At 47.1% G+C, this 17,189-nt stretch overlaps 1 protein-coding gene across 1 annotated transcript; it reads left to right on the top strand.

Annotated features, from left to right (window-relative positions):
- The first annotated feature begins 728 nt into the window (after nt 1-728).
- Nucleotides 729-16,708, top strand: nat8l (N-acetyltransferase 8-like). The gene is made up of 3 exons (XM_029760334.1): nt 729-2,387; nt 4,115-4,279; nt 13,378-16,708. Exons 1-3 carry the CDS (start codon nt 2,072-2,074, stop codon nt 13,743-13,745), a joined length of 849 nt encoding a protein of 282 aa, XP_029616194.1. The 5' UTR covers nt 729-2,071; the 3' UTR covers nt 13,746-16,708.
- Nucleotides 16,709-17,189: the final 481 nt, after the last annotated feature.

The raw sequence follows: 17,189 nt of genomic DNA, 5'->3' as shown, positions 1-17,189 counted from the left end.
ATGTATTTGAATTTATCAGGGGTGCTGCGGCACGTCGAGAACCCTTCGCGCCGCTATGATTCTATAAGGAAATAAATGATGAAATGCAACGCAGGAGAGATGAGAGTTGCAGGCTCATGTCTGTCAGAGTAGTGAGAGAGAGAGATCATAGAACGTTAATCTCATTGTAGTTCTGTGCGAGATACTGGCGCGCTTCTCTCTCTCCCCACAGCAATAGCCAAGCGTTGGTCTATAAAGACTACAACATTGCGCAAAGCATTAACCCGGGCCAGCCCAACACTAATCAATTACCAGGCACGTTTTCACATTACGTTTTTTTAGGGGGCAGCCAGGAGAATTAGAGTCAACTTGCTTTCATTATCATTTTTACACTGCAAACAGTGGAAATAAATGTTACTTCCACGAGAGGTACCGGATCCTGGCAAATGGGTTCCGGAACGAAACAGTCCCAAATTGAGAGGTGCCGGATCCTGTTCCGGCAGGATCAGTCTCAAATTAAGCGCTGGTCTAGCCTATCAAAGGTGGTGGTATATCCTATGAAGTTGATGCTGGTGTCAGATCAATCCGCGCATGCTCAGAACTCTTTTCGTTCCATCTGCGGGTGGCGCTTCAGAGTTGGTGGAATAAGGACGTTCCAAATCTGACGTCACCCCATTGAAGTTGACATATAGAACGGTTAAGGTTAGGTAAGGGTTGCGATAAGGTTAGGGTAAGGTATTGATTAAGGCTAGGGTTTAGGGTAGGGGCGTCCCAAGAATCCCGGATAGCAGTAACATTCAGTTAGGGTTACAGTATCACGCTGTGTAAAATGGCTGTTCTTGGGCGCGAGAGACCAGCGATATCTAGGCTATTACAACCTAGGATACTGCAAGGGATACTCTGCCGCGTGCGTATGTTTTGTGGTTTGCGCTACATGTCGACGACCTGTGTGTATGTGTGGGGGGGGGGATGATTCTAGTCTAAATCCATCCTATAAAAATGCATTTTCTTCAGCGTTAGGTTAAGTGAAACTTTATCCGTTGCGATAAGCCTATGTATTGCTTACGGGCGCAACATCGCATTCTGATCGATACGTCCAGTGAGGCATAGGCCTATGGCCAGAATTAAATAGAACACTGAATTCATGTTAACAGTGAATTAGGCGATAGCCTATGTGAATTAATGATATGTTATTAACAGTGAACGTAGCCTATATTATAAATAGCCTAGGCTGTGACTGTGGCATAGCCTACAAAGTCAGAGAATTATGCGAATTAATGAATGATGATACACCAAAACGCTATCGTAAGGAAACTGTCTGGAGAAAGGACGGGTGAGGCGAGAGTATAAAGCCGGGGAGGAATCACTGCAGTGCAGCAGAACTGTCAGTCAAGATACCGGGGATCGAAAGAGGCACACGGCCGGGAGGAGCGAAGCGCCGCGCCGCGCCATAACCAGACCTTAACGTGGGACACAGTCAGTCAGTTCCCCGACCATTCCCCGTACAAAGTCCGACCATCACCAAGTGCCCTTTATCTATTTTGACGCACCAAAGCTCATGTGTCCTCATATGAACGTGTCTTATCCGTTCTGTAAAGACGTGTCATTTCAGTCATCCAAGAAGAGGGTCTGGCGCAGCTCCCGCTGCAGGTGCACTGGTGCAGGCCGGGTTGTTTAGGGTGAGCTTCAAAGGGCCCCATTAGCCTACCGGTTCAGAAATACCTTTACGCAAGCCCACCCTTCCCCGTCCCACTCATACACACGTGTAGAATTTCGCCGGAACAATGAGAGGAATGTTGAGGTTTTTTAAAAGAACTTGACCGGGTGCCTCTCTTGTCTCTATCCGCCTATCACAATCGAATGGCGTAGCGCCTCAGCCAATGTGCACGCTGTGTGGACCACCCCGGCCCCTGAATCTGAATGCATCCACTACATTATAAATAGGCGAAATGTTTGCCTGCAACCCTTGGTCATGCAGAAACGCTCAGGGTTGCAGCAGAAACACTCCCCGTCTTTTTTCTTTCCATATTTATAAACGCATCATATCCCATTTATATTATTTCTGAGGTTAAAGTTCTTTGAGGCCAGTTGCATGCATTGTTCGTCTCCAAAAATGGTTTGCGAGACTAAAATTGTTGCGGATGAACACGATGCCATACAAGGGACCAAAAAAGATTCTATTATCGTTTCCTCCTCGCAAATGTGGACTTCTTCCACACCGGCACCGAATCCTATCGAGGAAAATGATGTGAGGAAAGATACGGTTTTTATCCGTGAGTTTGAGCGCACGGACCATGTGGAAGTGCGCCGCATCTTTTATGAGGGGATCATGGAGAGGATACCCAACACCGCGTTCAGAGGCATATTACAGCAAAGTCAAACCCAATTCTTATATGTTCTTCTGACACGTAAGTGACAAGATTTCCCATATACTTAACAATTTACTGGCCTGAAATTCGTTAAGTTGCCATTAGGCATTGAAAAACTATTTTCATTTTACCCATGTATTTGCAAATTATTCTTGTCAAAGACATTATGAATAACCCATCCATACTAACACATGAAAACCAATTATTGTACAAAAAAAAAAAAAGATCTATATTTTTTGGAAGTTAGAAGTGAGTTGAAATGCAGTTGAAGAGCCATAATCTGTTGGGGCATCGATGTGTCAGTTGATAATTCGTTGACCTCTTTTCTTTCTTTTTTAAAGTGCTTTATTCATTTAATGGCGCAAACACATGCTATGTGAAACTTTCACCAAGAGGAAAAGGATGATCATATTATACAAATTCAATAACAACACATTTGTAACATGTAATAATTGTCCATTTTTTCTCGAGTTCGTGGGTGGCTGTGTGTTGGATCTTCGATACCGGCATGTAGCGTAGCCCGTGTGCAGCACGGCATCAAACCGCAAAACAAAGGCATGGTTTAAACGCTTGGTGCATGTAGCCGGTGGGCCTGTTTGGCGTGCATGTAGCCGGTGGGCCTGTTTGGCGTGCATGTAGGGGGCAATGATGTCAGTTGCCGGTGAAGTTGGATGCGTTCATTCATTAATAGAATGTGAGGATTGGCCCACAGTGTGCGCTGGCGTGCACCAATTTGCACCCTATAGCCAGTTTCCATCATCATAGGCTTCACACGTATTTCACTGTGCCTGCAGGCAGTGCACCACCACCACTAGCCGTGTGTGCATGTTGACATTGTTTATAATGAATCAGTGGAGATGTTCATTTCGTACATTTCCTCATGTGTGATATGCATAGGTGTCCTTACGGCACCCTTGATCCATATGGTCAGACGCATTACAAATAGTCCGGTCTATGACGGGAATGAATGGCATTGCGCACCGAATTACGAATAGCAATTCACCACAACATGTGTTGGGCTATATATATTCCATCATCATTGTTGTTATTTAAATGTGCACCATCTAAAACAAGACTTTTGTACACCTCATGCCTTTGTCTGTGCCGTGGTAAGTGACCATAATGACCAACAAAACATCTCACATAAGCCTTTGTCACTGTTGACATTTTGTCTGAAAATGTGTGTATAATTGTTTTATTTATTTACTTGACCTTTATTTAAAGTGCTTTGATGTGGATATGACAACATCATTCAGAACCACGTCGCTACAATGTAGCCTAATGTCAATGTTGACAGTAAGCACGCCATGTCGTGGTGCAATGGAGTAAAAAATGTTTGCATGTCAGACCAGACGACAACACAATAACATGCAATGCTGCTGCACAGCCCGTCTGTGGTGGGTTCCACTCTGGCGCTTCCGGGCGGCCAAACCAGAGAAATAGGCTACTTCCTAAATCACTGACCAGAGATGATATTGATAGGCTGTGTAGAATATCTGTTTGCATCCAGTCAAATCAATACATAGACTCAACATAGGATGTCATGTGATGTTTTGCTCGTCGGTTGTCAATCGCTTTCTCTACAGTAAACTACATTTGTTATATTAGGGACCGATTGATCTTTTTTTTATTTTTAAGCAACTTATATTTTGGAATGTCACTGTTTGGTTATATAATATATATTATGTGTGTGACTTCCGCCAAAATCCAACATTTGATTCTCTTTTCTGACAGGTATCGTTTATTTTTCTTCCTTATCTCCATAGTAATGTGCTTTGTTGTGAGCAAATCCCTCGCGCTGACCTGCTGCGCGCCGTTCGCTCTCATGGCCGCGCGCTACTTCTACAGCAGCAAAGTTATCCACAACTATCTGGCCTGCGCGCTCCGAACCGACATGGCGGACATCGAGGAGTATTACATGAAACCCACAGGTAAGAGGGGTAGTGGGAGATTGGACACTAAACACAAACTATATATCATCTGTGGAAATGTATGATCTGTTGGTCTTTGCCAACATATACAGTTCATCCACAGACATTATTCTTTTTGTGAAAAAAATGATGGGATACAAAACATAGCCCGATGAAAATATGCAATCACACACTTACACCCTCCCCTCCCACACACACAAAGTATAGAGGCTCTCCCAGTGTCATAGGCTCTCCCTGCCTGCATTAAGCACCGCAGGAGTCGGCGTGGATGCATTCCAAATGGCACTCTATGCCCGACGCAGCACACTAACTGATCAAAAGTCGTGCACTATGTAGGGAATAGGGTGCCATTTTGGGATGCGACCTGTGTGTTCAGAAACAGAGGCAGTCTGCCTGCCTATTAGGTATGCGGGGCGACTCGCTCCGCTCTACGTAGTTACAGAGGGAGCCAGGGAACACCACGCTACTGGGCCTATTGATTCGGAGATGGAAACTGCTGATACACTTTCTGCAGCAGTCTGGCCCACTCTGTGTCGGCCAAGCCTCATTGGAGTCATTTCCTCAACTATATTCCCTAACTAGGAAAATCAATCACTCTCATATGAACCCGAAACACTTCCTTCCATTCTGATACGAGGAATTGAGTTGTGACTGGAGTCCACCTGGGTCCGTTCCAAAACGTTGGGCTATAATCAAATCAAACCTTTTTCTCTCTCTAACGCGCACGCACGCACGCACACATGCACGCACACACGCGCACGCACACGCACACACACACACACACACACACACACTTCCATCCACCCTACATTTTGGGGTCAGTCGGGCCCTATTTGCGAAGCTACTTAAGGGCAGGTGTTCGTTAAGCCCATCATTGATTTTTCTCTTTGTCTCTCCGGCAGCTACAGTTATCCACTGTGTGTGTTTGTATGTGTGAGCGTGTGGGTCTGTCAGAGATAGACTGTGTGTGTGTGTGTGTGTGTGGGTCTGTCAGAGATAGACTGTGTGTGTGTGTGTGTGTGGGTCTGTCAGAGAGAGACTGTGTGTGTGTGTGTGGGTCTGTCAGAGATAGACTGTGTGTGTGTGTATGGGTCTGTCAGAGAGAGACTGTGTGTGTGGGGGTCTGTCAGAGAGAGACTGTGTGTGTGGGTCTGTGTGGGGGTCTGTCAGAGAGAGACTGTGTGTGTGTGTGGGTCTGTCAGAGACAGACTGTGTGTGTGTGTGTGGGTCTGTCAGAGAGAGACTGTGTGTGTGTGTGTGTGGGTCTGTCAGAGAGAGACTGTGTGTGTGTGGGTCTGTCAGAGAGAGACTGTGTGTGTGGGTCTGTGTGGGGGTCTGTCAGAGAGAGACTGTGTGTGTGTGTGTGGGTCTGTCAGAGACAGACTGTGTGTGTGTGTGTGGGTCTGTCAGAGAGAGACTGTGTGTGTGTGTGTGTGAGAGGGAGTGAGAGAGAGAGGGAAAGAGCAAGCGTCTATATGATAGTGAGAGTGTGATGATTTACAGTGACCTCCACCAGGTCACGTTCCTGCCGTGGGCCGTGTGTATGTCAGTAGTCAGGGAGTCATACAGTGCAGGGTGAGGGGGCCAGTCAATCACACGATGAGCAGCAACACGGTTATGTCTACCGGCCTCAACTAGCCAGGAACAGATAAATACTGTTATCTCTTCTTCAGTGTGTGTGTGAGTTTATTCATCCCACTGTCACTAAAGGCCAGCTGTTACTTCAGTCCTCTGCTCAGCTCATAGGTGTGTGTGTGCATAGGACTTACCAGGAACAATAGGGGCATTGGGGGGGGGGGGGGGGGGGGGGGTAACTAGGGATTCTTAACAACAAAAGAACCAGGACATTAATTCTACCAGCATGAGCTCTCCCTGAAATCCCTTTGGTACTATCAACCAATCAATACATTCTGTTTCATTAACCAACCAATCAATCCACTTTACTGAATCATCTGGCCTGTACATATACACCACTGTGCTGTAGTCTATACCAAGCATACACAATTAACAGTAACAAGGCCTTATAGGATGTTATACAAGACATAGCGATGGGCGTGAGTCAAGGGGCCAGGGTTCCGGTCTGGAAGCACGGTTTCTACCTCTGCGCATGTGACGTTGGGCCGTGTAAACAGGCTGCAACCCGGGATATAGAAAGTCCATGAACCGGCGTATGCGAACGTGAGTACGTTATGTTGAAAACAACGGTCGGACATCTTGGATGCGGTCTCCAGTTCCTTTATACCTCAATGGCGTGAATAGGCACAAGGCAAAACCAAGCTCCTTGACCTACTGTACAACAGGACAGTATAAAGCTTGGGTCCAATCCCAAATGTTACCCTATTGCCGTTGGGCCTCTGGTCGAAAGTAGTGCACTACGTAGGGGATCGGGAGCCATTTGGGACGCATCCGAGGGGATAAGTAGGTGGGCCAAGGTGTCTCCACACTACAGTCACCTGGTTTCACCCTGGGCCCCAGAGCAGTGATAACACTGGCCAGATGGGTTGTTATCAGCATATCTGAGTCTGGCCACGGCCCGTCTCATGCTGCCTGTCTCACGGCCTGTCTCATGCTGCCTGTCTCACGGCCTGTCTCATGCTGCCTGTCTCATTCTGCCTGTCTCACGGCCTGTCTCATGCTGCCTGTCTCACGGCCTGTCTCATGCTGCCTGTCTCACGGCCTGTCTCATGCTGGGTCCTGTCTCACGGCCTGTCTCATGCTGCCTGTCTCACGGCCTGTCTCATGCTGCCTGTCTCACGGCCTGTCTCATGCTGGGTCCTGTCTCACGGCCTGTCTCATGCTGCCTGTCTCACGGCCTGTCTCATGCTGGGTCCTGTCTCACGGCCTGTCTCATGCTGCCTGTCTCACGGCCTGTCTCATGCAGTGTCCTGTCTCACGGCCTGTCTCATGCTGCCTGTCTCACGGCCTGTCTCATGCAGTGTCCTGTCTAGACAGAGCAATCCACGGCTGAAATCGCAAATGGCAACGATACCTTATATAGTGCACTACTTGGGCATGATCGGCATAGTAGTGCACTAATTAGGGAATAGGGTGGCATTTGGGATGCCGGCAGCAAACCGTCTGGCCCTATTCACTTCCCTGCTAGTTATGGTGAGCTCACTCTGTTCTGAGGGGGTTAGCGAGATCAGGTGCACCACTACTGTCACTCCCTGGTACCTGCTGCTGATCTTAGCTCTGAGAGAGAGAGAGGGAGAGAGGAGAGAGAGGGGTGAGAGGAGAGAGGAGAGAGAGGAGAGAGAGGAGAGGAGAGAGGAGAGAGAGGAGAGAGGAGAGAGAGGAGAGGAGAGAGAGAGAGGAGAGAGAGGAGAGAGGAGAGAGAGAGAGAGAGAGAGAGGAGAGAGAGGAGAGAGGAGAGAGAGGAGAGAGAGAGAGAGAGATTCACAGCTAGGCTATATTGGAGTGTGGGCACGTGTGTGTGGTGATATGGGTTGCCGGGTAGAGTACAGACAAAGGTGAGGTAGTTACACAGAGTAGATACATGTGGCTCCTATCTTTCCTCTCCCTTTCTTCCTCCCGTCCCTGTTGAAGATGTAACAGTAGCTGTGGAGAACTGGGTTAGACGTCAGCCGGAGAGCGAGAGCGAGAGCGAGAGAGAGAGAGAGGATCTTTCATCCCAGCTCCAGTATATTCTTTATTCTCCATCCAAGAGGACTATCTAGCTACTAGATGTCACTGAGTTTATGTTCCATAAACGTCATAGCAAATTTCAGTAAGCGTCTTATTCATTCATAATACAATGACGCAACCGAAAACACGTCAGCAGCACAGAACCGCTCCTCTAAAAACATATTGTTAATCAATACTAGTGAAGACAAATTCTTCCGCTGCTCTGTTTGCTACAGTCTGAGACTGCTATCGTTGAAGTCGTTTGTGGCGACAAGGGGCACGAGGGGCGTTGTACACAAAGTCCTCAGCGATTGGATCGTCTCTAACCAATCAGAGTATCAAAGCCAATGCCGAATTTTCAAACCGCCACTTTACCCAGGTGTGTTCTGGCTCTGACCCAACCCATCGGTTTGTGGACCAATCAGACGGCCCCCGAATGTGTTCGCATTCGGTGAAGGGTCAGGGAGGTTCTCAGATCCAGACTCCTCGTGGAGAAGAAACGAACGTCCGTGGGTGTGGCGTGTCCGAGGGCGTGGCGTAGCATTTGGCCGGTGCAAGGAGTCTGTAGCTAGGCAACAATGGACCAGAAGCAAAATAAGACGTTAACAACATTATCGTTTCTGAACACTATAGTTAGCCACTCCCAGGTGACCAGTCCAATCTTTAATGGATGTCCAATAATGTGGTCCGATCTTTATGGACATGCGGGTGAGACTCGCGGATAATAGCACTGCTTCCTCTGCCTTATGCCACATTATCTTAGAGGTTCATAGAAAATGGTTTTGGGTAGAGCTTTAAAGGAAGAGGAGAGGGGAAGGGACTTTTTATGATCTCTCCTAACCTCTGACCCTAGGATTGAGAGGACCTAAATTGGACAAGTGTGTATGCACGCACGCACGCACACGCACGCGCGCACACACACACACACACACACGCGCACACACACACACACACGCACACGCACACGCACACACACACACACACACACCGTGATTAGCCTGGGCTGGGCATTAAAACTAATGTGAAAAGGCCAGTGCTGCAGCCCCTTTAAGTGATTAATGCTCCTACACTGTCTCAGAGCTAATGGAGCTGTAACGGAGAACGAGTGTTGGCTGGGTGTGTGTGTGTGTGTGTGTGTGTGGTTGGTTGTAACGTACAAGGGGCAGGAAGTATTATGTATGACTGGACACAGGTAGATATGCTGGAGCTTGTAGGTCTTGAGATCTGTGTGTTTGGGCCCCTGGACCTTCATGTGTGTAAACGTGTGTGTGTATGGATGTGTGTATGTAAGCATGTGTATGCCCCTGGTCTCCTTGTCTGAGTCTCATCTGTCAGGGTGTGGTATAGATGTCAGGCAGATCCATACTCCCAGCATGCACTCTGTTCCCAGGGGAGGGAGCATGCCATGTGGGGGGAGGGGTCTGTGACTTGGGGAGTGAGGAGGCCACGCACTGCAGATATCACACCTCACATCGCTCTCCCGCACACACACACACACACACACACACACACACACAGGCACGCTTAACCCTAAACAGGGATGATCTGTAACGAGCATGAACACACACACTTTAAGCGGACACAAGCTGTTTATGAGCTTTTGTTTCATCTTAGACACACGCACAGTCAGGGTGTGTCCGCTGTCTAGACTCAACGCTTATCAACTGAATTACCCTCATATGTTTAAACTGAATTACCCTCATATGTTTAAACTGAATTACCCTCATATGTTTAAACTGAATTACCCTCATATGTTTCAACTGAATTACCCTCATATGTTTAAACTGAATTACCCTCATATGTTTCAACGGAAAGGATAGACACTAATCTCGTTAAGCACAATAAAAAGGGAGGGGGTTCATAGTCATGTCATAACGCCATGTTTAACTGTCTCCAACCCATGCACATGCATGGCAGGTAGCAGATTCTTTTCCTTTAGCAGTTAGAAGAGAAAAGGCTGTCACAATAAATCCTGAGTAAAAAATCTGTACGTTTAGAGCGCGTGTATGCTCTCTCTCCTTCCATTCCCCCTTGCCGCCATGAGATTTTGTCTGCATCTTTCAAGTCGACCCATCCCTCCCCCTTTTGGTCGGTGGTAGAGTCCTCTTAGCCTGGTTAAATCCGATACCCCCCCCCACCGCCATGCTCATCTTGGTCTGCCCCGGGGCTATGATAGATCAGCTCCCTTGTCGAACCCCCAACCCCTCCCTATTGCCCCCCATCCCATCTACCAATACAGGAGGACTGAAGACAAATGAATGTCCTACATGCTCTATGATCCCGCTCTCTATTCTAGCTATCTCCTCTCTTCTCGTTCTCCATATCTGACTCTTAGCCAGCAGATCCCTTCTTCTCAGAGCCCCTTTCTTCCCAAAGGAGCAGGAGGAGGAGGAAGAGGAGGAGAGGGAGGAGGAGGAGGAGATGGAGGAGGAGGAGAGGGAGGAGGAGGAGAAGGAGGAGGAGGAGGCTCGCTTCGGAGTTTCTCCGACCAACCTTTCTTTCATCATGGCGTCAGACACAGGACATGAGTGTATGTTACTGTCTCAGGCCCCTACACACACACACACACACACACACACACGGTTGTCCCGTCCTGTGCTGACTGTTGGCACAGGCCCTGCTCAGACAGATGGTGACGGCTTCCGCTTCAGAGGCGTGGCCGTCCCTTCGCCCCCTCCCCCTACCTTCCCCCTTCCTCTTTGTAGCCCCCCAGAGACAGGGCCTCTGGGTAACTAACCGCACGCCTCACATCATGCTCTCTTCTGAGATAAAGCACCGGAAACTAAAGTCTGATTTTGAAGGTACACCGTACCTTGAGCGAATCTGCCCCTTCCAAAGCGGAGCCATTCCAAAGCCACCTCGTACATTCTCCTGCGTTGGGACTACAGACAAGAAAGAGTCAACACAAGAAGTCATTGTCTGGCCCACTCTGAACCCTGCACACACAATATGACCAAGGTCAAATGGGGAACAGGTCGGGGCCCACCGTTCACTCTGCTTGCAGATCTAGCTGCCTGCTACTGCCTCCCCAGCTGTGATGCCCACATGTCAGGAAGTGTGTGTCTGGATCAGCAGGCTTGTTACCGCGGCGACCCTGCCGCAGTACAGCTGACAGTTGTTTTATTCAATCAGACACTAATCCGATGAATCCCACAGGGCCCTTTAAAATCCCTTGTAAAGTTGGCCTCCAGCACATTCGCAGCGCCTCACCACTCGCTCCATGACGCGATGTGTTTGAGAGAGTGTGCTTGTGTGTGTGGGTATCAGATTGTGTGCGTCGGTGACCATTGGAAGACGGACACGCAGGTTTTTACATTCGCCAGTCAGTCAGTCAGTCAGTCAGTCCCAGAAAAGGAAGAATATTCTCTGTGCTGTACTTGACTACAAGGACATGTCACCAATACCGCTGACAGTGACAAAATGCTATTTTCAGCACTGTTTACTGTTGCATCCATACAACACGTTTTGCCTGCTGAAGGAAAGAAAACGTTATCTGTTTTCACCTTGTAGTTCTCGGAGGGCTTTGCAAATCAAAAATCAACTCCGGGAGGCGGTTTATCAGAACGAGGATATAGTAAGCCAGCCTCCTTTACAACGACCTGTCCTCCCAAAATAGTACTGTGTCGATCCCTTTACACTGTAGCTGCTGTAGCTACGACACACGGAGGACAGTACGGTACTCCCACGTTACAACAGAGACGGACAGGGAATCTTTGTACTCTCGTTGATACAACTAATATCTGGCATGCTGACAAACATGACTCTCTGCGCAGGTAAAAACACGGCAGGCACGGTCTTAAGAACACGTGACGAAGTTGAGCAGGGAACATTGAAATACTGTATGAAACTGCTTTTACTATGACTGAAGACCAGGAGTTTTTTTTTTCCTGATCAGGTTACATCGTGGATGAACATTTCACTGTTGACGTGTGTGTTTGTGTCGTTCCTTCTCTCGTCTGTGTTCGTCTGGCTGTCCCTCCCCCTGAGTGTCTAATCGTCCTGACGTTGAGGGACGGCTCCGTCTACGATTGTACTTTTCATTATGAGCATCTCTCAGAGCGAATCATGTTATTAAGCAGTTAAGCACCAGCCTCTGTCTGCTTTTAATTTCACTCTGTCTACCTCCCTCGCTCTCCCCCTCTCTCCATTTGATTCTCTCGCTCACGCTCTCCATCTCTCTGATACACTCCATTCAGTCGCTAATGGAAACACCAGCCGCCACTATGTGACCAGAGTGTTTCGTGTGTAGAATCCCTCCTTCCTTACTTCCTTTTAGTAAATCCATCCAGTTAGTGGACTTGACAAGGCCATAAGTGGCATATATTACCAACAGGACAGACTCTCTCATATAGTTGTATAATGTGTGCGCCAGGGCCATGCGATATTGCACCTCACTTTCTTGCACCCACATTCGTACTAGCTTTTTTCTTCCTTGCACTGATTCTGCTGATAGGGGCTATTTCGAGGAAAGGTCCACTTGCAATATGTGGCTGTTTTTCCCTCCTAAACTTAGTCTGTAAGTAGGTCTGCGTAGGAGCTATGCTGAATGACTAAAAATGTAAATGATACAGTGCTATGATGTTCTCAAAGCAGCTAGCCTATCCTTAGCACAGGTTTTACCAACACTCTTAGAGAGAAAAAAGGGCCATCTAGAACCTAAAAGGGTTCTTTGGCTGTCGCCATAGGATAACTCTTTTGGGTTCCGTGGGGAACCCTTTCCACAGAGGGTTCTACATGGAACCAAAAAAGGGTTCTACAAAGAGTTCTCCTATGGGGACAGCCAAGAGTGAACCATCCTCATGTTTGCCATCTTAACTGCATCACATGGTCGTGTTAATTGACAGAAGCCATTGTAAAGCAACCTCTAATTGCTCTGTAATCTGAACTCATTAACACCAGTCCGTAATTAATGAGATATCCCGATACACATGAGCAGTGGTGCCGGGTTAAAGCCACAATCTGCCGTTTCACAAGCCCAGGCTGCCAGCTTGTCGGCATATTTCATTAAAATGGCCTTTGAACAGCAGGAAATATTGCAGATTGTAGCTTTAATGATTGTTGTACTGGCCGTAGTAATGGGATGGGAGTCCACCCTACAGTTGATCCACCCAACCAGAGGCTCTGAGGTCTGTGATGTATGATGAATGACATGTTAATGTTAGCCGGCCTGCAATGAGGTCCCAGGTTTATGGCAAATAGTGTAAGGGGCTAATGGGGCAGCTTTGCTCACTTCTTATTGCTTCAGTCCTTCACTGAGTCAACCAGTAGTCCAATAAGGACAGCCGTGGTCCGTGGGCAGTCATAGGTCCGGCTGCCACTCTCTTATTGATCCAGCCCCTTCATATCAGGTCGTTTGGGGGTTAAATGTAAAGGATATATTCTGTCAGATTTGTGTTGGTGCTGTTGGCAGTGGTATGTGATATGTGTTGTGTAGGTATAGTGTGTGTGTCTAACTGGGCTCTCTGGTCCTCCAGGCTCGTGTTTCTGGGTGGCAGTGCTGGAGGGTCGGGTGGTCGGCATCGTGGCGGCGCAGGGCCGGGAGGACGACAACACGGTGGAGCTGCGCCGCATGTCGGTGGACTCGCGCTTCCGCGGCAAGGGCATCGCCAAGGTGCTGGGGCGCCGCGTGCTGGAGTTCGCCGTGCACAACAACTACGCCGCCGTCGTCCTGGGAACCACCGCCGTCAAAATGGCCGCCCACAAGCTGTACGAGTCACTGGGCTTCCGGCGGACGGGCGGGAGCGAGGACTACATGCTGCCTGGCATGAGCGGCTCGCCGCTAGAGAGGCTCTTCTTTCAGATCCGTTACCAGCGTTACCGCCTGCAGCTCCGCGAGGAGTGAGGGGTGAGAGAGGGAGAGAGGGATGGAAAGAGAGAGCAACGACACCTCCTCCTCGAAGCAGAGCCCAACGAGCCTCGACCAAGTCCCCGACCGATCTTATACTCCTCTGACAACTTTGTTTTGTATCAGTTACTTCTTCTTACTACTTACCACTACTATGTCTATTCATTATTTCCAAGTCACTAACTTATGGGTTTTTGTTTTACATTTTAGATTTAGTGTTTTACCCCCCCCCCCCGCCTTTGAGTAAATTATTTTGTTTTGCCTATTTTCCCGTCCTTTCCCGTTGTAAGAAAAAATAATCCCTAACATATATCACCGTCCCATGCCTATTCAAATGACATCATCAATTGAGTGTTCCCGTTACTTTTGATAAAAATTTAATTGCAATCAGTTTTTTCCATCATCATGACAAAATCCACCCCCCCCCTTCCTTCCACCCTCACCTTACTCATCCCCTCCCACCCCCTTCAGCACACCAATCAGAGGCTTAATCAGGAGGGTGGCGTGTTGCGTAACATTCAGATAGAATTATGTCATGTAGAACAGACATTGTCCTTTGCCATGGAAAACAGGCATTCGTGTCCGCCCTATGCGTGGCATTTCTATCTGAATAGTTTCTATCTCAAACGCACCCTGTCTCTCGTTAGCCCGCCTAAGCCCTCTCCATTGTCACAACGTTTGTGCCCAAAAAGACCTGGACAAAAAGACAAAGTAGGTTGGCATTTCTCCAGCACAGCCCATATTGAAGCACAGCAAGGGTCATCAAGTGTACTGTACCAGCCCTGTGGAGAGACAGGAGGAACAGGCAGGATGTGTACTGTGGAATCCACACTGTGGATCCTGTATAGGCAGGAAAACAAACACAAACAGGCTTGCATCCCAAATGGCACCCTATTCCCTATATATTGCACTACTTTTAACAAAGGCCCATAGGGCTCTGGTCAAAAGTAGTACACTGTGTAAGAAATGGGGTGTAATTTTAGATGCAGACACAGTGCATTTTCTGTTGCCTATACCCTCCTGCTTTCTGCTTTCACTATTTCCTCCATCTTTGGTCATGTTCTCTTCCCCTCATTCAACACAGTGTCAGCATCTAATTCTATGATTCCGTTCCACTTGCATGGGAACTATGAAGAGGGTCTCTGATTGGTTGGGAAGACGAGAGGGTAGTTCAGGCCAGGGGTCCGTACCCATGCAGGGTGAATACTGTGTCAATATTAATCATATTACTCATTTAATCATGGGTTTTTCTAATGAGTAAATTATCTAATCTAATGAAACATTGAGTGTTACTGAGTTGTATGTGTAATTATCAATTGTTTACTAATTGAATCAAGATAAATTTGAACATTTTGAATATGTTTGGTATTTAATTGAGAAATGAGTTTAAAAAAAAAATTATTCACAACATTTGATGGAAGCATTGCTACTTTGTAGTATACACATTTTATGGATACTCCTACATGTACATAGTAACCACAATCTAGTATATATTTAAACCAGGTTATTGGGAGAAACTACTTGGGTAGACCTAATATATTATTCAAAATATTTGCGGACTTACAGTACATAGCTGGCTTAACAAAATGCATCTAAGCACAAATTTTTCAATTTGAATTTAGACACAATACTATATCCAATTTACAGGTATATTTATATCCTTCTGTGTATGTGTTAATGTGTATACAGTTGGAATACTCTATACAGTATGTAGCTGACAAACCCGAAAGACGTCCCTCTCCCTCCCTGTCATAAAGATAACCACTCTCTCCATTTCCATCCTCCTATCAGAGACAGAACCAGCAGAGGGAGAGATACAACATCTATGAGCCCAAGAGTTCATGTCACACTTGTACAAAAATTAAGAAATTAAATGTAAAAAAAAAAAAAAACATCAAAAAAAAAACATAGATTTTGAAAAAAGTCGACAAAAAGATGTCATGAATTGTGCTGATCCTCCTTGCCTTGACTTCTATTCCCCCTTCTGACCCCCCATTCATAAATCTGACTGCAACCCTGGGCCAGACCCCCCCACCCCCTCCCCTCTCTTCTACCCACTCCCCACCCCATCTCTGCATGCGCCACAGTCTTGCTGCGCTGCTTTTATTCCATTTGAGCTTGTAACACAACCCCCCCCCCAAAAAAAACCCGCCCCTATTGTGATGTCATCAAAACAGTCTGGCTGCTCCCTGCAGCGATGGTGGAGGATGCATAGGTGTGTGTGTTGAATTTGTGTTTGTGTGTGTTGAGTGTCTAGTTGAGTGTTTGTGTGTTGAGCGTGTATGTGTTTGTTGAGTGTGTATATGTGTGTGTGTGTGTTGAGTTTGTGTGTGTGTGTGGAGGTAGGGTGGACGGTGAGGTGCATTAAACCCACTCACCGCAGCACAGCACTGCCTTGATGACATCAAGCCTGCCAACTGTAAAATGCAAAAGCAATGCAAGTGTGGCATGCCTCTGTTCCTGGTGTGTGCGTATATACGTATGGTGCCTGCCCTGGAAAAATAATCGGAAACGACATAAAAAAAAAAATAGATATTTTTTAGCTGAACATATAAACAAAAATGTGTTTCTTTGTCAGAGAAAAAAAAATTACATTTTTTTTTGCATGAGATGTCTTTGAATGAAAATGTCTTAGAGGATACATTGTACCACATGGCAAGCAGTGGGAAAAAAACGTTTTCATTTTCGTATTAAGTTGATATTATCAATTGACTCTTTTTATCAAGGGAGTGGAGGTATCATGCACAGTCAGAAGAATCCTGGAGACGTGACAATGTCATAGTTTGTCCTTGTGTCGTTTTGACAAACGTCAAATAAAGCAGTGAGATCATGTTGGTGTATCCGATGTTGGGTCATTCGACTAACTGTCTGCTGTAATGTATCAGAGGACTTCTCACTGTTCTGACACCCCCCTCTTCCTCGTTCAACCATGTGAATTGAGATGTGGCGGGCACAAAAAATGAACCAGTTAGTCCAGATTTTTCTCCTTCTCCAATTTGACACAATTTGACCTGGTCAAAAGTAGTGCACTATATAGGGAATAGGGTGCCATTCGGAATAGTGTGCCATTTGGGACGCACCCTATGATCAAAATTATGATCGATCCCCCCCCATCGGAAAAATTCAGAACAGACCTGGGTATAGTATTTTGACCTGGATCCACTAGAATGTAGGAGGCAGAGGTTAAATGGTGAGGCTATAAGAGCGTACTTACTAAGAATGTATGCCAGAGGAGGCTGGTGGGGGGAGCTATAGGAGGACAGGCTCATTGTAATGGCTGGAATGGAATAGATGGAACGGAGTCAAACGTGTGGTTCCCATATGTTAGATACCGTTCCAATAATTCCATTCCAGCCATTACCATGAGCCTGTCCTCCTATAGCTCCCCCCACCAGCCTCCTCTGGTGTTCACTACAAGTGTACACTACATAGTAGTGTAGT

Source organism: Salmo trutta, chromosome 8, assembly GCF_901001165.1.
Source record: "Salmo trutta chromosome 8, fSalTru1.1, whole genome shotgun sequence".
NCBI lineage: Eukaryota > Metazoa > Chordata > Actinopteri > Salmoniformes > Salmonidae > Salmo > Salmo trutta.
Note: the sequence above shows the minus strand (reverse complement) of the source record. Positions and strands in the feature narration are given on the sequence as shown.